Source organism: Lepidochelys kempii, chromosome 5 (genome assembly GCF_965140285.1).
Source record: "Lepidochelys kempii isolate rLepKem1 chromosome 5, rLepKem1.hap1, whole genome shotgun sequence".
Lineage (NCBI taxonomy): Eukaryota > Metazoa > Chordata > Testudines > Cheloniidae > Lepidochelys > Lepidochelys kempii.
In genome coordinates this window covers 41,355,498-41,381,878 of record NC_136384.1, presented here as the reverse complement: position 1 = coordinate 41,381,878, position 26,381 = coordinate 41,355,498, and the positions used below count along the sequence as shown (strand labels likewise).

Sequence of the window (26,381 nt, the reverse complement as noted above, 5' to 3'; positions counted from 1 at the left end):
ACTGCCTGGCCAGCAGGGGAAGGAAAACCTTTGGGCCCTTTAAGGATTACTCCCTCTCTCCCCTCTTTGCAGGCACTCAACCACCTTGTGGGTCAGAGTGGGGCCCTGCAGCTGATCCTTTGGACTAAAGGGTGCAGCATAAACCTGCATACCAAAATGAGATCTTCCCCTGCCTGGAGACATCATTCTGCACTGGGAAAAAAAGCTCCACCCCCTCCCACTCCCTTGAGATTTTGGGGCGTTGCTGTGGGCATCATGCTAGTCACCTTTTTAAGTCTAGCAAGGAATCTTTCCTGCACTGCCAGATTGGTGTAGGCAATGTGTTGTGTTTTGTTTTTTTAATTTCCTCTTAGCAACCCAGAGTCCTGGTGGGTAGATTTGTCAGTAAAATGCATTTGTCACATTAGCAGGTGCCCAGTGCAGACATTCATTTGACTGGGGGCAGCTTCCTGATAAAGCACAGTTGGAAGCAGATTAGGATGAGGCATCTCCCAGAGAAGGTGGGAAAGGTGGTATGGACTCCTAACATCCACAGCAGTGAAAAGACAACATCCTTTCCCTATCCTCATATGAGAAGAGCGTGATGGGGGTCCAGCAACAGTGATGGAACCTGTTTAATGCTGTGGAGGGGTGACATAATTCCCAATATTTTCAGTGGCTGAAGTGGGATGGGACCTGTCTGCAAGAGGGTTGGGGACCAAGGTGGTGTTCAAGTCCTACTCTCAGTGGGGAAGGGGGTGGGCCAAACCTGAGCAGCATTGTGTTCCCATGCAGCAGGGGTGAAGTCACAATGCCTGGAGGGGAGAGCTTAGCCCAGCCAGCCCCACAGGAGCCACTTCAACTGGGACAGGGAGGTTCGGGGGTCAAAGTGGGATAGGTCCACAAACTTAGGACTGTTGGGAGGTATGGTGTGGTGTGGGACTGATACCAGCCCTCTGCCAGGTGTTACAGATTACAAGGAACGATGACCTGCCCTGGAATAGTTACTGCTGGATAGTTCCCAGATATGTTACTTAATAAAGTTGCAGCCTAGTTAAACCACTTTCTTGGTGTCTTGTCTGTCTTCCCTCAGTGTCTGAGACAATAGATATCTGGGAACTATGTCCTGCAATACACAACATTTGCCACTAGTTGTCAGTCTAAATAATGTCTGGGGGCTGATTGTACTTTGTCATCTTCCTCTGAGAATAGCAGTCTTGAAAATGGAGCAAATACTATTACTGAGACATTATAGTAAATTGATTTTCTAGTGATATAATAATTAGAAAGCAGACATTTTTTAGTTTACCTAAAAAACTTTATTAACAATGTAAAATGCCTAATATTTTACAGTCTGAGCTAATTCTGGCATGCCCTATAAGAGTTAACACTAAGTCGATGTGCAGACACCATGCTTCAACTTTTAATGGAAACAACGTATTTTCTGATTTATGTTCGAGGGTAATTGTATATTGTACTACACCATCTTTTAACTCCATTGCCCCTTTCTTCCAAAGTTGAAATAGACACCATTGGTTTAAAAGGAAATTAATGAACTTCTATGTACTGTACAGTATGTAGATATTATGATTACTTTGTATTTACAAATATGAATATTTTTCATATATGATTTTGAGTATGATAAATTAAGAAATTTTACTGTGAAGTTCTTTGCTAAATTGAGATATAGTGGAAGACTAAATATGAATGAGAGCACAAAAAGCAGTAGGAGAGTTTGTGCATGTTCTGTTACAATAGTTTGTTTTTAATATTAGAAGTTAAACACATTTTGATGTTTGAAATTTTCTACGTTTAAAGATTGTTTACAATATTTGATCATATTCTATTAATGTGATACTAGTAAGAGCTATAGTCATAGTTTTGTACTGTACACAAAATTTCTGTTGTGATTTGTATAATAAAAAAGCTTTAGGATGAGCTAGTAACCATAATTCTTGCATCTAGTCACTGAATGGTTTAAAGTAGACATGCGGAATGTCATTACAAAATCTTTAAAAAAAATCATAATGTTAAATCTGTTCCCTTTCTGGTTCTTGAGAACAACTTTGAACTGTAAAACTCCTTTTTGAAAAGGGCGGGGGGAGAAGGAATAGGGCAGTGTAGAAAACGCTTTATAATGAAGAGCAGTTAGGTTTATCCTTTCAAAGGTCAAATAATATTGGTTTCATGAAAGTTATGGTTTTCTTGGAGTTTCTGTACTGAATTTTTTAGCTTGAGACAAGGCAGCATAGTCCAAAGAATCTTCGCTTCGGTCTTCTCACCAATGGATAAGGAGTCAGGTTTAGGAGGCTGCTATCATCTATAATGAAAGAAATACAAAATGTAATATGGTTAGGTGTATAAAAAAGAACCTGCTTATTTATTTGTATACCAGTAGCACCTGGGAGCCTCAGTAGTGGACCAGGGCCTCATTATACTAGGCACGGTACAAACTCAGGCTAAAAAGATAGTCTTTTCCCCAAAGAGTTTACAATCTAAATGCATCTAAGTTCAGTCCTTTTTGTAAAGAGCATGTTCATACACTATGAATTATGATTAAGGCTAAGATTATGTCACGGAGGTTGCGGAAGTCATGGAATCTGTGACTTCCAGCAACCTCCATGACATTGGGGGCCCCAACTGCTGCCAGCAGCAGGGGACCAGCAGCCACCCAGCAGCCACGGGTGGCGGGGGGACCCTCTTGCAGCTGCCCAGCTGCTGCCACTGGTGGTGACCCCTGAGCTGTCCAGCAGCTCCGCCTCCGTGAGCAGCTGTCCCCCCACACCCCCTGCAGCTCCCAGCTGGCAGTGGCAGAGGGACCCTGGAGCTGCTCAGCAGCCACAGGTGGGGGCCCTCCACTGCTTCCAGCTACTGGTGGCAGCAAAGGGACCACAGAGCTGCTCAGTGGCTGGAGACCCCCTGTACCTCCCCAGCCACCACTGCTGGTAGGAGCCCCCACAGCTCCCCTGCCATTAAGGGTGGCGGGGACCCCCCCTGCAGCTCCCAGCCCCGCAGGGCGGCAGGGGGACCCCTCCCAGCCACTGGGCCATGGGGTCCCTGCAGCTCCCAGCCACTGCAGGGGAGGGAAGGGGCAAGGTGCTGGACCCTCCTCCCTCCCTATTTTGTCAGGTATGTTTTTAGTAAAAAAAAAGTCTGGACCAGGTCACAGCTTCTGTGATTTTTTTTTTTTGTGTATTGCCCCTGACCTGTGCATGACTTTTACTAAAAATATCCATGACAAAATCATAGCCTTAATTATGATAATGGAGCTCTGTAGCAACTCTGTCCTACGTCAATTTTATTCCAATAAAGTAGTTTTGATTTATATATTCTGACTCTTAAAATGCTAATTACAGAGCTATGGCCATTGCACCATGACAACAGAAACAGTGTTTCAGAATATCCATTTTGGATAACTAAAAATCAAAAAGGAAGAAAGACAGAAATTCTGGCAGGTGGCATAGTGGTTCAATCACTGAACTTGAGATCAGAGGGGTAGCCATGTTAGTCTGTATCTACAAAAACAACGAGGAGTCTGGTAGCACCTTAAAGACTAACAGATTTATTTGGGCATAAGCTTTCATGGGTAAAAAACCCACTGCTTCAGATGCAACTTGAGAGGAATTACCCTTTCATCTCTGGAGATGGGGCAAAATTTTCAAACTTGGCTGCCTAAAGTTAAGCTTCTAAATCCGTATTTAGGAACCTAAATTAAAGCTATTTTTATATGGATTCAAGATCTGAACTTTAGGCGACATTCCTTGATAATCCAAGCTCTTCCATGATAAGATAAAAGACCTATTTCCCCCACCCACCCAAGATTTTTATATTTGTTTGTAAAAATAACATTGTTTCACAGCTCTAGGAAAAACATGAATAATAAAATGCTTGCTAACTATGAAAAGGGTTTTAAGAAAAGAGTTTCCCAAATTTGGAAAAACATAAAGCTACATTTAGACACCTGGTTTCAGGACTAACTTTGACCAGACTGATACAGAGTGATGCCCTGATCCACACAAGGACTTAAGTGTCCAACTCTCATTTCAGTTGCCTAAATCCAAAATTTAGGTTCCACTGAGATTCTCAAAACTCTTATCACGTTGCTGCCTAAACCTGGAGGCATCTAACATCCCTCAGTGCTTAAATTTCTGCCCTTAAAGTGCCCTATGTTTCTACTTCTGGACCCATGCACTGCTGCCTCAGTCCTGACAGCTGGTGTTTGGCTTGCTCCTAAGCCCTGCGCCTCAAACCAGGTGAGATAAGTGGGGGAATGGCTGTTCAATGGCTATTAGCCAGGATGGGCAGGGATGGTGTCCCTAGCCTCTGTTTGCCAGAAGCTGGGAATGGGTGACAGGGAATGGATCACTTGATGATTACCTGTTCTGTTCATTCCATCTGGGGCATCTGACACTGGCTAGTGTCAGAAGACAGGATACTGGGCTAGATGGACCTTTGGTCTGACCCAGTATAGCCGTTCTTATGAATTGCTATCTGCCCTGTGGGGGCTGGTGTGCTATGAGCACACCTAACTCCACACAAAATAGTCTGGTGGAGTGGAGAGAAGCAGCAGCAGCCTTCCTTATAACCTTTCGCCCATTGGTTAGGGTACTCACTCAGAACATGGAAGACCCCAGTTCAATTCCCGCCTCTGCATGATGTGGAGAAGGGATTTGAACCTGAGTGTCCCACCTCACAGATGAGGGTGCTAGCCACTGCTCTATGGGATACTCTGATATGGTGCTCTCCTGTTGAAAGCTGTTCCATGGTGTATAAATAAATACACACTGGACCAGAGAGAAAGAATGACTCTATGGTCCAGTGGTTAGGGCATTCACCTGTCTTCTCCACATGAGGCACATGGGAGAACTGAACTAGGGCTCCCCACCTCCTGGGTGAGTTCCCTAACTAATGGGCTAAAGGTTACAAGAAAGGTCATTCCTGCTGCCCTCTCCTTTCTACCCCCTCTTCTGGCTGTCTTGTGTGGAGTTAGGTGTGTGCCATTGCCGTTCTTGTAAGAGTTCAGATTTTTTGCATTTTTGTCTACTTTTGCTTTGCTTTTTGCTACTGACAGGGGGGTGCCACATGAAGGCATAGACTTGCTCCCCAAGCTGAACAATCAGCTCCAGAAGGGAGCTGAAAATGACCGTCTTTCCCATTGATGCCTCTACTCTACAAGAGAACCTAACACACTAAGTAAACTGAGGAGCCTGTTGTTGCATCTGCGCCCTTGTCCACTTGATTGTAGATCTTGGACCAGGCTTGATGGGCTAGTCTCAGGAGGGTACAGAGTTGCCATGGTTGGGCACCAGCTTGGCCTGGTTTCCTCTCCAGATTGTGATGGTGGGGCAGTGTTGCAGACAATAACTCATCTGTTGAAAGACTGCCCATCTCGACATCTGGAGGGCTGCTTACCATGCCTCACCTCTCTGGATACAGAGTCTATCCTCTGGTTACCGTACCTAGACACCGAGCTCTGATGTCTGCATATGAGAGGATCTTGCAAGAAACTCCTTAGGCACCTGTCTCCAGAAGTTTCACAGCTTTGAATCCCAAGTGGAGATAGGTGCCTCCCTCCATCACATACTTAGGTGTCTAACTCATTGAATGGGGTGAGGCTTAAGACACACCTCTTCTTTGGCATCTTCTATTGGCTAACTTAGGTGGCTCCCCACCTAGCATGCTGGCTTTTGTGGATCCCTCTCTTAGGTGTCTAAGTCTCCCCAGACATTGCATAAGCAGCCTGGTTGCCTCCCTCAGGGTTTGTGGATTCTCCTGGGTGGCGAGGCACCTAAAAGTTTAAAGCCAGGTGTTGCAGTGCCCAAGCCCCTTTGGGGGCCTGAGTGCATAATGGCGGTATCCTGGCAGGGAAGAGGATAGGTTGCTGTCCAAAATATTACTGGACCCCCTGGTAGGTGATCCAAAGGGCAGCACTGATATCCACCTCAGAAGAGAATGATTATATCACACATGCTAGTTGCAGGAAGAGTGCTGCATATGCAGCTGTAATAACAAGGGTAAGAAATGGATTTTGTCTTGCATGCATGATTCCTTTGAGAGAATACATTCTCTTTCTTCTTAAATTTCACCCACTGCACATGCACAATACATTTGGGTATCTGAACACTTCTTCAATCAGACTGCAAGCAAAGCTGAAAGTTTAGCAGCATTATACTAAGCTTGAAAAGACTAGTAATTTTGAGCCCACCCTGACTTCAGTGAACTCAGCGGCAAAACTCTCATTGATTTCACTCTGAGCAGGCTCAGGTCCTGTAAGGATTCATTCATTCAACACTATCAAATCATCTCACAACTTTTTTTACAACCACACTCTTAATTTCACATCTGGTCATTAAAGTTATTAGCTCGTACCCTGGTAATTAACTATATCTCCTCCTTTTGGGTCTTCTTCTCTCCCTTATTTTTCCTCTTTGATGAATCCAAAATGCAGTTTTAATTAAAGATCTTAGAATACTTTGAAGGCGTAAAGTTCTATATCACTACTAAGTATTATCATCGCTGCTTGAGACCTCAGTTCCCAGAAGTGGGCAGTAAGCTCTGAACATAGATGGTGTATGTTTATGGGAGCATCAAAAGAGCCATTTGTATCTCCTTGATCTTGGGTCTGGCCCCCAACATCGTTCAGAGCAGTCTCTGGGCTACTTAAAAGTATGTCTGCCTGATGTACAGCCCTAAAAGCCTCTGGTGCGTTTACCAGAGATCTTCAGTCCATCTATGCAGAGTGTAAGGAGAACCTGAATGAGCTCTCCCCTGTGATGAGCTGGGGGAAAAGACTTCAGGAGCAGACCATATTTGCACAGACATGCCTACTCTGCTTACGTGTGCAGCAGATGGAGCTACTTTGCCAAAATGATCAATTTTGGTTGGTTTCGGGTTGCAAATCACTCAAGGATTTGAATGCAGGGGTAATGAAGATGAAGTATTAACCTTATTATATGAGTAAAAGGCACCAAAACTGTGCTTACCATGTGACCCCCCCGATTGAGGGAGTCACCCTAAACTGAACCTCACTTGCTAAGCAGGGAGTAGGGATGCCACATCCCCATGAAGATGAGAGGGTGGGGATAGGTGTTTCTATGTGGTGGTGTGGATGCTGCCAAGAGTCTAGCATTTAATGATAGAGCTGATTGGTCTCAATTGAGACCAGTCTTTGTTTCTGGCTGGTGAGTCCTAGAGATGATATTATTGCTGAACAGGTCTAGGGGCTAAGCCGTAGACATTGTTGGGGACAGGGAGAGACAATACAGAGACCGAATTGGCTGTGAGGTTCCCTGTTACCTGCTGAAATCATTAAGAGCTGGGTTAAGTGGCAGAACCTCAGAATGTGACGTTGCGGGAGAAGCAACGGTGGCAGAGAGAGAGCGACAGCTACGAGCCAGTTGTAGAGCAGAAGCAGAGGCATTGCTCGATGTCTCCCTGCTCCCAGGGGTGGGAGTTGAACCATGTGAACGTACCTCTGAACTCTGGGTCTTTGCTAACCAAGGACAGCCAACGGTGAGTAGGGTACAGTGGCAGGTGAGGGGAGTGCTGTGTTAAGGGACATCTGTTTGTTGGACTTTCACACCGCAAAGTGAGAAACTGAGGCAAAGGACACTGTCCAACACACTCTGGGGGGTGGATGTTTGCCTGTGATCACATGCTTTTGAATTGCGGTTCTGGTGTTTTCCCAAATTAACGTTGGTTCCCCTTTTAATAAAAGTTTTATTTTGTTTTACACAGACTCAGTGCTTGCGAGTGGGGAAGGATTGCCTTTGAGAGGCGCCCAAACGCAGTGTTTAGTTTCCCCAGATTACTAGGTGGGGACTTGAGCCGGTTTTATTTTGTGGTGGTATGAGAAATCCCTAGACATTGAACCTGGCCCTTCTTGCTGCCAACTCCACCTGTCAGAAGGATTACCCAGAACAATATAACGGGGCCGGAATGCAGAGGAAGGATTCATCCTTGGAACTCTGAACTGTCTTCCTCTCTTCTGCACTGAGTTCAAGTTTCTTCTCTTCCACTGCGTAGGTCTTTCCTTTGCTATGTTCACCTTCTTCTTTCTCTTTGTGCCCCATTCCAGACTTTGTGCCTGTTTACCTGGAATGACCTTCTATATAATGCACACTGAGATTTCTTCCTCCCCTCCTTCCAAACTCTTTGCAATCCCCTCCATTCCATGAAACTTCAGGAGCGCAATGTATTCTCCCCATTCTGTGTTTCTCTCATAACTGCTGTGCCTTTAAACTGTTAGCTCCTTGGGACAAGGACCTGTTATGCTTAGCACACTTTATTTGTTGTAGGCTGCCATGTACACTGACAGCATTATAGAAATACTAATATAATATATGATAAAGAATATGCCCTAGCTTTTAATTTTTTAGGACAAATTGGAGAGTGTCCAGAGACCATCCCCTGACAGGTATTTATCCAACCTGTTTTTAAAAACCTCCAAAGATGGGGATTCCACAACCTCCCTTGGAAGCCTATTCCAAAGCTCAACTACCTTTATTGTTATAAAGTTCTTCCTAATATCTAACCTAAATCTCCTTTGCTACAGATTAAGCCCATTACTACTTGTTCTGCCTTCAGTGGACATGGGACAAATGATCACAGTCCTCTTTAGAGCAGACTTTGAAGATTGTTATCAGGTCCCCCCTCAGTCTTTTTTTTTTTTTTTTTTTCTTTCTCAAAACTAATCCTGCCCAGTTTTTTTGAAGCTTTCCCCACAGGTCAGGTTTTATAAACTTCTTAAATTTTTGTTGCTCTCCTTTGGACTCTCTCTCTCAGGTTTAACTACATCTTTCCTAAAGTGTGGCTCCCAGAATTGGACACAGAACTCCAGCTGACACCTTACCAGTGCAGAGTAGAGCAGGTCAATTACCTCACATGTCTTACAGACTACACTGCTATTAATACATCTAGAATGCTATTAACCTTTTTCACAGCTGCATCACATTGTTGACCGGTATTCAATTTGTGATCCACTATTACCCCAGATCCTTTTTCAGAAGTACTACCACTAGCCATTTACTTCCCATTTTTGTAGCTGTGCATTTTCCTTCCTAAGTGAAGAACTTTGTACTTGTCTATATTGAATTTCATCTGGTTGAATTTAGACCAGTTCTCCAATTTGTCACAGTCATTTTTAATTCTAATCCTTCCTTCCTAAGCGCTTGCAACCCCTCTGAGCTTGGTGTCATCTGAAAAATTTATAATAAAATTTTATTATGCCTCTTCCCTTTCTCCAGTACAGCTCTGCTCAGCAGAGACATAACTTAGTTCTTAATTTCCAAAATATACTAGCTTTAGAGGATGCTCGGCTAACCCTACTGAGTGAAATCCTTGCCCTCTGGACGGTCTCCCACAGTATTCTTGCCAGCAAGTTAAAGAAGTATGGGCTGAATGAATGGACTATAAGGTGGATAGAAAGTTGGCTAGATTGTTGGGCTCAACGAGTAGTGATCAATGGCTCCATGTCTAGTTGGCAGCCAGTATCAAGTGGAGAGCCCCAAGGGTCGGTCCTGGGGCCGGTTTTGTTCAATATCTTCATAAATGATCTGGAGGATGGTGTGCATTGCACCCTCAGCAAGTTTGCAGATGACACTAAACTGGGAGGAGAGGTAGATATGCTGGAGGGTAGGGATATGATACAGAGGGACCTAGACAAATTTGAGGATTGGGCCAAAAGAAATCTGATGAGGTTCAACAAGGACAAGTGCAGAGAGTCCTGCACTTAGGATGGAAGAATCCCATGCACCGCTACAGACTAGGGACCGAATGGCTAGGCAGCAGTTCTGCAGAAAAGGACCTAGGGGTTACAGTGGAGGAGAAGCTGGATATGAGTCAACAGTGTGCTGTTGTTGCCAAGAAGGCCAATGGCATTTTGGGATGTATAAGTAGGAGCATTGCCAGCAGATCGAGGGATGAGATTGTTCCCCTCTATTCGACATTGGTGAGACCTCATCTAGAGTACTGTGTCCAGTTTTGGGCCCCACGCTACAAGAAGGATGTGGAAAAATTGGAAAGAGTCCAGCGGAGGGCAACAAAAATCATTAGGGGACTGGAACACATGAGTTATGAGGAAAGGCTGAGGGAACTGGGGATGTTTAGTCTGCGGAAGAGAAGAATGAGGGGGGATTTGATAGTTGCTTTCAACTACCTGAAAGGGGGTTCCAAAGAGGATGGATCTAGACTGTTCTCAGTGGTAGCAGATGACAGAACAAGGAGTAATGGTCTCAAGTTGCAGTGGGGGAGGTTTAGGTTGGATATTAGGAAAAACTTTTTCATTAGGAGGGTGGTGAAACACCGGAATGCTTTACCTAGGGAGGTGGTGGAATCTCCTTCCTATGAAGTTTTTAAGGTCAGGCTTGACAAAGCCCTGGCTGGGATGATTTAGTTGGGGATTGGTCCTGCTTTGAGCAGGGGTTTGGACTAGATGACCTCCTGAGGTCCCTTCCAACCCTGATATTCTATGATTCTAAGTCAGTGGAAGTTCTGTCATTGACATCAGTGGGGCCAGGACTTACTCAGAATATTTTTTTATAATATCTAGAAAAAATTTAGATTTTTCTGATATAAACTGAGCCAAAACACTTGAATGCCTTAATTTACATTAGATACAGAAAAAGCAAGACTCACCTTGATTTTTCAATGGTAAAGGCATAGTCTCCCTGAGTTTGCTTAAAAGATTTTTCATTTCTCTCATGTCTCTGTGGAAATTAAAAGTAAAACAGATAGAATGGAGACTTTAAATAACCTATTTTCTGCTTTTGGGGGTTGTAGGAATAGTACAATACACTGAAATAATGAAAGATAATAAACTTAAAGTGGGACTAATGAGCTCTTTTGGATCTATCTATTGGACAAGTAGTTGGTTCCAATATAAAAGCCAGTCTAATTCTTTATTTTTGTTACAAGAGGAATATGCCCTCAGATTTAATGAGGAAGTGGAGGGTTGATTTGATTGTAATTGGCAGCTTTCTGGTTCAAATTTAGCCTAGGATGATGACATAATTAACATTTCCTGGATCTTGAGTGGTCTTTATAAAATGAGTTGGTGGGTTCAGTCCAATTCCTCGTGGAGAGATGCACTGTACGCAGCATTGATCAGCATCAGTGTTGGCTGCGCTACCCTTTTGCCCCCAGGTGGCAAACACTTAGACCGTAAGTGCTTTGCGACAGTGACTCTTTGTGCTTTGTATCTGGGACAGTACCAAGCACAAAGGCAGCATTGAAAAAGTAGTAAAAAAATGACTGTAGGGACCATGTGTGTTGTATCAGTTCCCGTTCTGTGGATGAAGAGAACATTCCATCCAGCATGTCAACCTAACCCCTCTCGAGTGCATGGGATTTGCCCAAAATGTTAAAGGCGAGAAAACAGACTAAATAATCCCCACTGCTATGACAATGGGTTTCCTCTCTCCCATAGCAGGGTTACAGGTATGTGTGTTTTGAAAGTGGCTCACGGTTTGTAAAGTGAAAGAGAAACTGTGTGAGGGCTCAGGCTGCACTAAAGGATTTTTGGTTTGAAAGACAGCATGATCTTGCCTCATTCATTTGGATACCACTGATACTACAATATGGTTCCTAAACAGAGCAGTGCAACGGTCTTTCCTATAGTTCAGTTTTATTCAGCTCCCCTTTTAATAGAACAGATTTTGGTTATATACAAGGAAATATGGTAGCCCTCATGCTCTCAGTGGTAACTCACAAAAAGCCTTAGATAATAGATCAGTTTTAGTAAGACCAGAAATGACCACCAGGGTTATCTCTTACTTTTTTTTTTTTTTAAAGGGCCACAGAAGTTTCAACTTGCACCTGGATAGCCAGAGGATGAAAGGAGTTCAGTTTGGTATATACTTGTTTATTTCCACATGTTCAGAATTATTGGCATGCACAACTGATGTCAATTGGATATTTAAATACCTGACTGGCAAGTGCAAAAATGGAGTCCAGGTAATTTGGGATACAAAAGCAGAGGCCTGGTTAAAATTAAAATGAAAATAAGTCTTATTATCGCTGTTCTGCAAGTAGGCCCATTTATCTCTGTAGTTTCTTCTCCTTCGTGCTTTGACAGTGGCATTCAGTAGTACTCAGCTAAATCAAATATTTCACTTCTGGCCCATCTTTGTACCCACTGATTTGGAAGTTACTGTCATGTACATTAAGTTCTGAAGAAATGTTAAAATGCCTTTTTAATGTACTGATACAATTAACAATATTGATTGCCTATGTGGGAAAGGCTGAATAAAGCATTAGACGTAAATTCCAGTATTTAGGAATAAAGGCTACACATACCTTTCAGTGTTTTCAATATCGGTGGAAACCTGCCATGAATGCTGTTGAATATCTATTGGTGAAGATGATGTGTCTTCTAAAATAGGTACTTCTGAACTCTCCTCCATTTTATTGTCTAGGATCCTGGGTGTTGCACAAGGCTCTTTTCCTTTAAAATGTTAAGACAAAACAAAACATATCCCTGTTATTTAAACACTGCTTATACAGAGACTAAAATGTGGTGTTTTGGACTTGGTCATGCACAGCACCAGTGCAGAGAGTTATGAACACAAACTCAACGTGAAAAGCGAGCAGGGCAGGGAATGGATGGCAACTTGTCTATCTGCTAATGAGAGCTCTGCTGCTTGGCCACTGCACTACTTATGCCAAGCAGCAGCAGCGGGAGTGAGGTCAAAGAGAGGAGTGTGGAACTAAACATTTTGCTTAACTGTGTAAAATCTGTGCCAGGGACCAAAGGACAACATGGAATAAAAAACAGCGAACTGTAGCGCATCTATTGAAAACGACTTCAAAACCTCTCACATCAATAGACAGCACAATGCACGTATCCTAGTTAGTAGTAGTATGCTGTGCTGAAAAAGTAGGACAAAATGTGCAGTTCTATACATGACAAGTTTTAATAGCACTACACACCTGCCAAGATTCACAACCCAAAATGCAGCAGATTCCAAATCTGCACCAAGTTTGTGATTCATACTTACTACAAGGAAATAAAAGGAGGTGTTAGAGCTGAGTGGTTGAGGGCTGGTAGTCAGGTTTTTTGTGTGGGAGAGAGGGAGATGTTGGGCCTGGACCATGGTGATGGTGACTGCAAAGAAGTTAGGATTGATGGAATTAGCTGGTGCCCTGACAAGGTTTTAGTCCATGGCCCTTAGGCAATTCCTCTGTGGTAGGGATGACTAGATGTCCTGATTTTATAGGGACAGTCCTGATATTCAGGGCTTTGTCTTATATAGGTGCCTATTACCCCTCCACCCCCTGTCCTGATTTTTCATACTTGCTATCTGGTCATCCTACTCCGTGGTATGCAATGTAGCCCTGGCACCAGGCATCTGATGGGATGGATTTCTTTTGTGTGTGCCATTTGAACTGAGAAATTTCAGAGTTGGGTTCCAGACACCTTCCTCAGAAGTTCAAGTTTATTTACCTTTCTGAATGGATCTCATGAATTTGCCCAAACAATCTATGACCAAAAAGCTCTTACTAAGGAAGGTTTATCACGAAGAGAAAGAAATGAATATTAAAAACAAAATCTGTGGTCTGAATGCCTATCTAATCTTCAAACTTGTCCAGAAATCACCTAGCTAAACCTCATCTGTGTAATTACAGTATAGAAGAAATTGCTTGTTTATTTCCATCATCCAGCCTCTCAGGTCATCAAAGCTGTTTGCATGTTCTCAGCCTGGCAGTCTGCTAGAGATCCTGAGAATCAAACTTCCATTTTTTTAAACCTCTCACTCACCTCAGGTATCCTTGGCCACAGGGAACAGCTCCACTTCTCACCTCTCATGGAGGCTCCTTTTGAACTCCAGACTAAAGTGCTGCTCCATCTCTCTCTTCCCTCCTGACCCGCCGCTTAATGAAGAGTCAATCAAACCCTCCTCCTGGGTGATCTCCTTCTGGGCTTTAGCTTTAGTATAACCTCCTCCCAATTGTACATCCCAGTTAGAACATAAGAATGGCCACACTGGGTCAGACCAATGGTCCATCTAGCCTAGTATTCTCTCTTCAAACGGAGGCCAATGCCAGGTGCTTCAGAGGGAATCACGAGAACGGGGCAATTATCAAGTGATCCATTTCTTGTCGTCCACTCCCAGCTTCTGGCTGTCAGAGGCTTTAGGACACCCAGAGCATGGGGTTGCATCCCTGACCATCTTGGCTAATAGCCATTGATGGACCTATCCTCCTCCATGAATGTATTTAATTAGTTTTTTGAACCTTGTTATAGTGTTATCCTTCACAACAGCCCTGGCAACAAGTCCCACAGGTTAGCTGTGTGAAGTACTTCTTTTGGTTTCTTTTTAAACCTGCTGCCTATTAATTTCATTGGGTGACCCATGGTTCTTGTGTTATATGAAGGGGTAAATAAGACTTCCTTATTCACTTTCTCCACACCAGTCATGATTTTATAGACCTCAATCATATCCCCCCCTTAGTCATTTCTTTTCCAAGCTGAATACTCCCAGTCTTTTTAATCTCTTCTCATATGAAAACTTCCATACCTTAAATCATTTTTGTTGCCCTTCTCTGTACCTTTTCCATTTCTAATATGTCTTTTTTGAGATGGGGTGGCCAGAACTGCATGCAGTATTCAAGGTGTGGTCATACCATGGATTTATATAATGGCATTATGATATTTACTGTCTTATTTATCCTTTTCCTATTGGTTCCTAACATTATTAGCCTTTTTTGGGGGGGGAGGGGAGCGGAGGGGGGGGGACTGACACTGCATATTGAGTGACTGTTTTCAGAGAACTATCCACAATGCCTCCAGGATTTCTTCCTTGAGTGATAACAGCTAATTTAGACCCCATCATATTGTATGTATATAGTTACCCAATATGCATTACTTTGCATGGATCAATCTTGAATTTCCTCTGCCATTTTGTTACCCAGTCACCCGGTTTTGTGAGATCCCATTTTAACTATTCATAGTCAGCTTTGGACTTAACTATCTTGAGTAATTTTGTATCATCTGCAAACTTTGTCATCTCACTGTTTACCCATTTTTCCAGATAATTTGTCATTGTCTTATCAGAGACCTCAATGCAAAACCTTAATTGCTTATCTGTCTGGTCCTCTTGGCTATTTTACTAACTGTATTGGAAAGAGCAGCGAATTATACCAGCCCCATTACACAATACACAACTTTCATATCACACACTTATCACCTTTCTATGAAATAGGATTGCTCTTGAAAGCAATCCAACTTGTCACTGGTGCTATAGAAATACAAAGTAGTGTTATAATCTGGTGTTGATTAATTTTACCATTACTTTAAAGTGCTATGGTTTTAAAACAAGGATTGTTATTTCCTCTTCCCAAGGACAGACGTACAGTGCCTGTAATGTTTTCTTTTTTGTCAGCACAAAGGCAGTCTTGTACAGTTTTGGCAGTATGAGTGGTACCATGCTCTCTTTGGCTCAAAGGAGCTGTTGGCTACCAGTAATATTGTTGGATCCTAACCGATTCATGAAGACCTCCTTGAAATTCAGGATGCCTGCCAAATCACTTGAAAAATAACTGGGAGTCTGTTAATAATAAAGGCTCTGAAGAACGTCTTGGTCATAGGCTTAAACCAGTGAGTTAGGCCCTGGGGTCTACCCTCAAATCCAAGATAGCATTGGAATATGGTGGAGGCTCTGTACTGGTCTACCACCCCTTCCCAACTGCTGTTCCCTGGCATCATGACCCTATGATGCAATGCCAGGGACTCCCTTGGCTGTGGCTGCCCCTGGATCTCTGAAGAATGAGTGGGTGTCTCAATGGAAACAATAATGGGGGGAAAACAGTAAAAACTGTTATATTTTCTAGGGAATCTCCATAGGGCTAGCATGGGGATGATATGCTCCCCTTCCAAACTTGCCTTTGACCCGTTCTCTCTTCTTTCCCAAGGAGAGTTCAGTGTATTTAAGTGCTTATTTCTCCTCACATGTATTGTACTTCTCTTTTCTCTCACAGTTTGTCCTTCTTTCTCATACCAGTTTTCAAACAGAGCAGTGATTTTCAACCTTTCTTCATTTGCGGGCCCCTAAAAAATTTCAAAGAGGTGTGGACCCATTTGGAAATCTTAGACATAGTCTGCAGACCCCTCAGGTCCATGGACCACAGGTTGAAAACCACTGAAATAGGATAATGAGATCATAGCACATCAGTTAAGTAATCCATCCTTCCAATGCTCCTAAAACTTGAAGTAAAATACAGTTTACACAGAAAAAGATACCATGATTTCAGTGAGGTGTTTTTTTTTATCTAAATTATAAGCTATCAAAGGCTTTTATATACTATTTTAAGATATTTGTTATTAATCCAAAATGCATGATGGAAAAGGAATTATGCCAGGAACTTCAATGTGTAAGGCTCTTGTACTGTGCATGGTACACACTTACCTGTAATTTAGAATTTTTATTATTGTGATGGACATACAATACAGAAACTAGATCACTCTGAATTTATATCACAGAAGCTTTGTGGTGTATTCGCTCCATGATGCATGCACACAATTGTCCCATTAAGCTCAATTCTTTCCTTTTTAATCCAAGTATCTATTCTATGGTATTTCTTGAAGTGCCTAGCAGAATAGTACCATAAGACCATGTCTACACCTCTTCACACTCCTGACCAATATAGCTGGCAGAAGTCTGTGTACAGACATGGAGTGCTGATTCTACCCTTGCTTTGCCTGTACTATTCCACCGGGGCACACTGCAATCTTAGAGATGTAACTCTATGAATCTAATTCACTGTTTCCTTAGGTTGTGTCAATAGACTGTTGTTAAGGATAAATTCTGAAATAACGACAAGCTGTAAAATATTCCCATTTCATTTTAAGACACTGGAAATTGAATAAAATTTCACTTTGGAGGGGAAAAAAACAAAAATGAAAGACTCCCCTTTGACTCCCACCTCGAATTGGACCCTTTTGTATGTATATGTATTTTGCAAGATCGCATAGTGCACCTTAAAACAGGCCAAATATTGACCTCTGATACTCATACAGAATTCCCAATGAAATCAAGGGAGAGCTGTGTGTGAGTATCTAAGGGCAGAGTTTAACTCTGCATGGTTATACATTTTTTTCGAAAAGTTAGACAAATCCAATGTTTAAGTTTCATGCCCAGTCTGACCAGTATTAACCGCAGTAACTATTAAAGACAATGCACTTCATGAAAGAAAACCCGTGAAGGCACATAATGTCCGAGTTAGGATGGCCACAGCCCCTTTACTCAACCTCTTGCACTGTAGTGCATGCACTATGATGTCCTTTTGAAAGGGCGTCCCACTAACTCTAAGTTTACATGTTACCTAACCTTTACAATCTTTACAAATAAAGTGGAATGCTATAATGGAAGAGATGCACAGAATGTTTACCTGTCAACATGCTGCAGTGAGTGTGTGATCCACAGCTCACTGACTTCAATGGGCTATGGATCAGACCAATAGCTTGTATGATATTTTCTTACCATTAACAGTGATATTTTAGTCTAGTTTCAGTATAAATGTATAACTGAAAACGGAGCTTTTAACTCCTTGACACAGCAGCTTTTAATGTAGTGTGTACTAGACTATGGGTAAAAACCCTTATACCTTCCCTCTCTTTTGCCCTCCAAAACTCCTGCCCCATCTCCTCTTTGCTCTCCTGCTTGCATCTTTACCCAATGCTTGTATAAGAAGAGCTACCTTGCTCCAGTGATGCACAGCTGACTGGTAGGAGTATACAAGCATGACAACATTCTGTGATGTAAAACACATTCCTATCATTAATCCCATGTGTCCAGGAGCTAATAGTTTACTAATATAAGTAACAATGTAACCGAACTGGCTATTAAGATCTGCAGATGGTACCATGGCATTATTGGTTTCTGTGTAGATTATGTATTTAGGCATTTAAACTTCAGAGATTGACAGTTCAGAAACTCTCAGTTCAATAGTTACAACAGGTTTTTCACAGTTGCTTGGTACAAGAGTTTCCTCACTTATTTAGAACAACTTGATTCTGAACGAGGTTAAGGTAATAAAACGTTCTTCGCTTGTATTTTAACAGAACTGTGGTTGAATCACATTTTTTGTATGTTCCGATGGCAAAATGTGAACATCTGTGGACGAAGTGATGAAAGAATGAGTGTTTGCTTTCTATGAATTGCCATAAAAAGGGCAAATAGTTCTTGTTATAAATTTAGCTGACTTTACAAAGCGTCACACCAATCTGAAATGCCAGTGTAAAATAATGACTCTCTTGCTCTCAGTGACTTAAAATGATCTAATTGAGATTGCAGAGACTAAAAATTCTTTCATTCATTAACCTGATTTCCAAGTAACACCATCACTGTGCAACTAGTATTTAAATGTAATAAAATCACCTAGCATCCTTACTTGACATTGGACTTGTTACTATGAAAATGTGAGTCAGCAGAGCTACTTTATTTTATCAGTCACTATTATAGACCCAAACCAATTTAAAAATTATTTGCTGTTGATACATTGAAGTCCTGTAGGTTGTATCAGTTCATACTCTGGGATGCTAACAAATATTTGTGAGACAATGTGGGTGAGATCTTTTATTGGACCAACTTCTGTAGGTGAAAGAGACAAGCTTTTAAGCTTACAGATCTCTTCTTCAGGTCTAGGAAAGACACTCAGTGTTACAGCTAAATACAAGATGGAACACATTTTATAATCCACTAAATCCTCCTTTGTCCTATGACTGCAGGTGTGTTAACTCTCTATTCCACCGCAAATGATCTCTTGCAACATGTATTAACTCCTTATACTAAGCCATCTGTTCCACCTTGTATTTGCGGTGATACACTGGGCAGGTCTACACTACAGTACAGCAAGCAACTGTGCCACTGTAGCTCCTAAGTGAAGAGGCTATCTCTGCAGATGAGAGGGCTTTTCCTGTCAGCATAGCTACAGGGAGCATGGAGCTCAGGGAGATGGAGTGCCTACGCCAATTTACAAACAGCCATCACTCCAAATGATCTGACTGGAGTGTCTCAGAAGAAAACTATTTCTACAGCACCTCCTAGTGGTTAATTGACTAACTCGAGATTTGCTCACACTTGGCAGAAAGAGAGTATTGAGTGTTGGAAGCATCATTTACCGGGTCAATAAAACATGCAGGGAGATTAGTAAAACAAGGCCTTTTTTATTTACAGGAAGCTGAGGTGAATTTTGTAAATGCTGCAGAGCAGTTCCTAAGCTAGCCCTGAGTATCTCCACATTACTTAGCTTCCCACTGAACTATAATTAAAACATGTTCTCATGTCTGAGGCCTGGGTTTGACAGTACTCCCTGAGATCTTTACAATGTTTGTTCCTGTGTTTCTTACTAAATCAGCACATAAAAAAATTTCAGCTCACTGCTTTAGGGTTATTATTTATATCAGAGCAGCAGCTAGAGTTTCCAGCCGAGAGCAGGACCCACATTGTGTTTATGCGCTCTACACGTTTGCCCCAAAGAGCTTGCAGTCTAAATAGACAAAGATGTGGCTGATCAAACAGAAATGAAGTGACTTGACCAAAGTTACACAGCAAGTCCATGACAAAGGTAGGAATAGGACCCAGGACTCCTGACCCTGTCCAGTGCTTTATTTGCTTGACGGTGTTGCCTCCAAAGGCATTAACCTGTTCAACTTAGTGAGTTATGTGGCTAAATTCATGCACTCTTCAGTGATTTTTTTTAAATTAATTTTCATAAAGAAACCAAGAATCTAAAATACAAAAAGGTCTTACAGCTTATATACGTTACCAAAACCCACACATTTCACAGGATCGCCAATAAAATCCATGCATCTTTACAACTTGTCAAAGCTGCAAGACCAGACAATACAAAACCAGACAATATTACACAGACATAACATGTTGGGGTGGAAGCGACAACAACAATAATAAAAAAACATACACAAGTAGGCCAAAAAAAAAAGGGGGGGGGAGGAGCCTGGGAGAGGGAAGCCGGAGGAGAAAAAGCAGAACAATCAGGTAGAATGGAAGTCTGGCATTATTTGAATAGCTCAGCATTTCTTATCCAAATGTATCAAGAAACAGGGTTCAAATTTCTTTGAATTCATATAATTTTTCTCTATTTTGATAAGCTATTTTTTCTTTTGCTGCTAACTCAACAGATCTGAACACCCTGCTCTATTCTGGATATAAGTCTACTCTTCCATTTTTGTAAAATCAAGTACTTGGTAATCACTGAGGCCCTCAAGAACCAGCACAGTAGATACATAACCTAAGATATAATTTTCAGCTGAGGTTTGGTTGCTGAAGCCAAGCACTGTTTTCATTCATGTCCATCTCTTTCCACAGCTGCCTGGCTGTTGGATAGTCCCATAACATGTGCATCAGGGGAGTTCTTTTTCTTTATTACAACGGCAGCAAACATCAGAGGACAGGACCCCCCTCTTATGCAACCTGTGTGGTGTCCAATATATATTAAATAGAATTAAAATTAAATAGAATCTTTTGCTGTATCAGGAGTAGCCTGAGCTCCACTGAAGCATTTTTAACATTATGTAACGTGCTGCCATTGGGGTTCCTTTAAGGTCTGTGTGAAGTCCTCTTTCCACCCTTTCACAAAGAACTCCAAACCACTGGAGTTCCTCTTCATTAGTAGAGCATACATAGTGGGGGAGTTTATGAAGCATTTCCAAGGTTACCAGTAGTTTTAGGGGTATGTTTACACTGTCAGTGGCAGTGAGCCTCCAAGCCAGGTGGACAAACTCAGGGTCACAGGGCTCAGATCACCACGCTAAAACTAGCTGTGTAGACAGCACTTTGAAGTTGCAGCTCGGGCTTTGAAGCTCAATCCCCTCCTTAGCCTTCAGAGCCCAAGCTCTAGGCTGAGCCACAACGTCTATTCCCATATGTGTGTAGATGTACTCTGGAAGTCTGACAGCGTCTGGACCAAATTGATATGTTAGTAAGTGTTTTAGTTGTAAGTACTGCACTCCACTGAGATCAGGTACCCATGCTGCTTTAGTGTTAGAAATAAGACAAAGCCCTCCTCCTTGACTAATTAGTGAATCCATATGATGCCCTTGCTCAGTCAATTCTTCTAAATTACAGTTTCCACCCCCCAGTTTGCCAGTCTGGGCTACCCCAGAGAGGTCCTTTTGCATGACACTGAGGATGAAATCGGTACATCTTAGCTATGATAGCCATCACCAAATATTGTTCTGAATTTTTGAATTCGTAATAGGAAGGCTGGAATAGTGGTTTTTTGGCTTGGATATATACAAGAGGGCCTTGTCTGCTTATAACATCAATTTATACTCCATGGAACCAATTTGAATGCCTCAGATAACTGGATGAGCCCATATACCTACTGCTGGGGCTCAAGAGCCCAATCTAAAAGTAATGGCACCAGTGGGCACTCTTGCCGAGTAACCCAGAAGAGGCTGATGATATCTGAGGTCACGTTGTTGGTTGTGATGGGAGAGGTTGGGTGAGAATATAACCGTTGAATCCAGGAAATAAATAGGAGTCAAAATACAAATTTTTGTAAGGTATAAAACATATCTCCAGCCCACTCTATCAAAAGCTTTTTCTGCATCTAAGGCTTATATGGCTTGTGGTTCGGGGTCATCCTATTTCACTACTATTATATCAATAAGTTGTCAAAGGTTATCAGAGGCATGATAGCTTCTGACAAATCCCACTTGATTTGGTGTACGACAGAACCCCAAACCTTCTCCAGTCTCATTGCCAGAACTTTTACCAATATGTTGACATCACTATTAATAAGTAAAATTGGCCTATAATTGGAACATAGTGTAGTGTCTCTTCTTGGTTTAGTAATAACTAATATTAGGGCTTCCCTCGGCATAGGGGGAAGGGTGCACTCTGGGAGTGACTCATGAAACATCTTAAGCATCTTGTCAGACAGGAGGTCAAGGAAGGGTCTATAGAATTTGGCAGAGAAGCCATCTGGCTTGGGGGGCTTTTCCTGCCTTCTTATGCTTAATGGCCTCAACTAACTCATCCTCTGTTAGTGGTGTGTCAAGGTTTCTACACTGAGCTGCAGTGATGTAGTATTTTTAAATAATAGACCCAAAGCACCTGTGGGAGTTGGGGGAGCTTTGTGTCCAATTTGTACAGATCTTTACAGAAATTAATGATATTAATAAAGAGTTCTTTAGGTGATGTACATAATTTACCATGGTTATCATGGAAGACCATGATTCTACATGCAGAGTTCTTTTGTCTTGGGTGGTAAACCAGCAGCTTGCCAGGTTTTCCACCTAATTCACAGACGTCCTGCCTGAGTAGAAATAGGGCAAATTGAGCCTGCGCTGAGTACATCTTACTGAGTTCAGATCTACAATTAATCGGGGATTGAAGCAAATCTGGAAATGGGGCTGCAGCTTAAGACAAATCAAGCTCTTTTACTTTTTTTTTCAAATTTTTGGTCTCTTCTTGGCTGATGCAAAACTTATAATTCTACCTCTCAAATAGGCCTTGAGTATCTCCCACATTAACCTGCTAGAAGATGTTGAAGGTTGGTTTGTCTCCAGGAACAGGCCAACTTTCCCTTTTCAATAAATATTTTGAAATGAGGATCTAATGAATGTGAAGAATTAAATCTCCATTTACCTGGCTGTTTCTCACCTGGGTCTGTTGCTATTTGAAGAATTACAGGGGCATGAACAGAGTCAGCAATTGTATTAATGGAGGAGTCAGTTACAGAATTAACCATATCACTGGGGAGCAAAACAATCTATAGGACAATAGGATCCATGTACTGGAGAAAAGTATGAATAGTTCCTACTCATTGGAAGTATGAGTCTCCAGACATCACATAGCCCTAGATCTTTAAAGTGCAACTTCAGAGCCATTCTAGTTTTGCTGGCTTATGCCCCTGAGGCCAAGATTTGTCCATAAAAGGATAATTAAAATCCCCAGCAATCATAGCAGGGATATGGGGTTCTCCATATAACTTAGTAAAAAACCTAGGAAAGATTTCAGGATCATCAAGCTTAGGCCCATTAATATAAGCAGTGACTAGGTGACTTTAAGGATTACAAATCTGCCCTGAACATCTGAAATTCACTCAGACACTGTTATTGCTACTGCTTTATGGAAGAGGTTGGCTCCCCCACTGGATCTGGATGAGAAACCACATGACTCTGCTTTTCCTACCCAGTCATGCTCTAATTTAGCAACCTCATTTGTGGTCAAGTGTGTCTCCTTCAAAAGCAGTGTCTTCCTTTTGCTTTCATTCACAATGAGTACACTTTTGTTCTTTTTCACTGGACTGTTGAGACCCTTCACGTTCTAGGAAATAGAATTAAGATTCAGGGCCATTTGGCTGTGTAAAGAATTATTTTTGTATGAGTACTCTTGCAAATGGAGATGATGGAACCGTTGTATTATTTGCTCTATTACATCCCATCCTACTCCCCACACAGAAAACCATGTGGTGGGGAAGTCTATGGATGAAATGTCCCAGACGTTTATTCTAGAGATTTTGGATTACCTTGCCAGATGCTTGCCACTTGCCAGACTTCCAGGGAATAGGGAGGAAAAGGCTCCGGAGAGGGAAGAGCACAAAAAGACAAGTTAAAACAAAAACATAAAAACACAAAACATACATATTACCACTATTACTTATTACCAAGCATAGTAGAGCACAATGTAATTGCAAAAATTATCCAACATCTAACACTATAAACAAAACCAAACCAATTCAGTAGAGGCAGGCTGGGAAGACGCACCATCCAAGCAAGAGGCTCCACCAATATCCACAATTTAAATTATTATTTTTAATAGGCATCCTATTATTCCCATACCACAGATTAGTACCTATATTATAAGGCAATAGAAAGGGAGCTCACATTTCACAAATGTAATATTTCTTAACCTGCTATGTCAAGGATATTATTATCCCCTAACTGGTAATCTTTGCAGGTTGCTGAACCAAACACCAGAGTATTGGTAATAGAGCTTGCTGCACTGAATGAGACACTGTACGTTGTGAGAATTACTTTCTCATGGCCATGTAGCCCCTCCTCCTTTTAGTTTACAACCAAACATTCAGTTTCCCTTCCCCACATTAAGTAAACATATACTGTAGCTATCAGGGGAGAAATCTAACTACTCCCACAAACTGTAAATAACTGCACCAAAGAATACAACAAATACTTCAGCTGAACAAGTGACTCATCTATATTCATTTTATACTTCATGTCCATATACATGGGGTTGAGCTTATAGAAGGTGGGGAAAGGGGCAACAAGGGGAAAGAGACTGGGGAAGTAGGGGGGTGGAGGGAGGACATGGGGAGAGAAAGTTAAGAGGGCTAGGGAAAAAGGGCAAGCAGGAGCAGGGTGAGAGGGAGAAAGTAACAGGTAATAGGGAGGGCAGAAATCACTGTCCACATAGCTCAGCAACCTGCACTGGTCTGCTCCGTTGCCCCATAGGGGGTACAGCTATATTGGTCAGTCCCGGGCAGCTTTCCATGACATCTTGCAGGGAGGAGAGCTGTCACTCAGATTTCCAGCCCAAGCTGCTAGGCTTTGAGGACCCCCCATCAGTAAGGATACAGCAGGGTCTCCCACAGGCACCAATTTTAAGAAGTGGCATTGGAGCCCTCAAATTTGTACAGAGCAACAGGAAGCTGCACTGCCCCCTAGTGATCTCTTTGGTGTACATCAGTGCTCAGCTAACACATAGGCCTTGAATGATCACAAATCATTCATTCGTGTTGATGTTCATTTAGGGATGTTGTCAAATGTTTCATTAATTCCCCAGCACAAATGCAGAAGCAAAGGCACTTAATATTGTTAATATGCAATTTAAATATACCCTTTCCTCAGTCAGCTCGGTCCCATGAGGTCAATTTGGGATGAGGTGTTTCCTTAATTCCCCTGCTTCACATTTAGCCATTTGATGAGAATTGATATACATGTCCCAAAAGTTAATAAAGTATCAGCTTGAAGCAGGAGAGAGAACCCAAATAAGTGAATGAGTCATGGTAACTGGATAAGCTCATAAGTGCAGGTAGGGCAGACATAACAACTGGGAAGTAAACTTGGTATAAAACAGAACAGGTACTCAATTCACTGCAGGCTATTTAAAAAACTTTCTGCTGCTTGTGGCTTTTGGAACAGATGTACTTCCTTACTAGGCTTGACATGAAACCGAGCTGGAAACTTTATGAAATATTTGTTCACCCGGTGCTTGGCAAGTTCCCCTGCTCTTCTAAAGCTGATCTCTGTTTAACCATGTCTTTTTGCGAAGTCTTGAAAAATCATTATCTCATTTTGTGACATCCCCCAAAATAGTTCTTTTTTCCACAAGCTAGCTGCATTATGTCTTCTTTTACAGTAAATTTGATCAATTTGACAATCAGTGCATGAGGTTTGGCATCTGAGGCTGACTTAGGAGCCAGGGATCTATGTGCTTTCTCTAAATCAAATTTAAAATCATATGACAGGCTGAGCACTTCTGAAAGAAGCCAGGAAACAAATTCTAGAGTATTGCCTTTCTCTACTCACTCAGGTACTCCTATAATTCTCAAATTATTGCATTAAGACCTTCCCTCAATATCTGCCACTGTAAGATTTAAGAGACAATAACTCTGTGAGACTTCTCTGCACCTGGACTGAGATCCCTTGTACCTGATCTTCCATTTTCTCCCTTCTGCTTCATTCACCTGTCCTGTCAGCACTTGCAGAGAAGAGTTAATTGAGGTATCGTGACCTGGATATCTACTGTGTCTACAGCAACTTTCTCCAACACAGCCATCCATCATACATTCAGTCCCCTCAGCAGCAGCTGTCTTGTCCAGGGGCTAGGAGACCTGCATTCTCCTTGTTTTTCAGCTACTTATAGAGCTTCCAGTAGACAAATTTTTGCCTGCTGTCATGCCAGAGATTTTTGGAGTACCTGTCCCTTTATTAGGGGGGTCAGTTGTGGTGCTGGACTCCAGATGGAAATGGATATTAGTGGCTGGCTCTGGAGCTCAAGAGAGCTGCTCCTCCACACCACAGAGAACCCTCCGAAGTCATGCATTTTTTTTCTAATTTATACTTAAAAGTTTCCAGCTTTGCCTCCCCTCCACGACAAAGGATTTGCATTGTAAAGGTATTTGGAGCAGGCAGAAGGGAAGATAACTAAACACTGCTAAGATAGTACAAATGGCACAGGCCACCTTAATTCTGGTATTTCCTAACTTCTGAGTTCTTGACTTTGGCACCTTAATAATGGTCTTTTGACATAGCTTTTTGTGTGTACTATAGAAATAAACTGACAAAGAACCCCTTCCCTCAGAGTACTTGCTGCATAGCAAAATTGGACTTATTTTTGGCTGTTGGCCTCGCTGTGACTGTGTGTGTTATAGCTATACAAAGAAGTAATGGATACTGGCGTCTGTCTTTTCTAACA

General features: G+C 42.1%; 1 protein-coding gene across 2 annotated transcripts in view; it reads right to left on the bottom strand.

The window, feature by feature from the left end:
* Positions 1-1,296: 1,296 nt before the first annotated feature.
* The window catches only part of RGS7BP (regulator of G protein signaling 7 binding protein), a 79,259-nt gene continuing 54,174 nt past the window's right edge, over positions 1,297-26,381 (bottom strand). The window contains exons 4-6 of one of the 2 annotated variants that reach the window (XM_073346193.1): positions 12,274-12,421; positions 10,615-10,685; positions 1,297-2,299 (exon numbers count right to left, since the gene is read on the bottom strand). In XM_073346193.1, coding sequence (XP_073202294.1) covers positions 2,208-2,299; positions 10,615-10,685; positions 12,274-12,421 — 311 coding nt within the window. In that variant the 3' untranslated portion in view covers positions 1,297-2,207. Of the gene's footprint in view, positions 2,300-10,610; positions 10,686-12,273; positions 12,422-26,381 lie in introns of those variants that run through there. The other variant, XM_073346194.1, reaches the window with a different exon arrangement.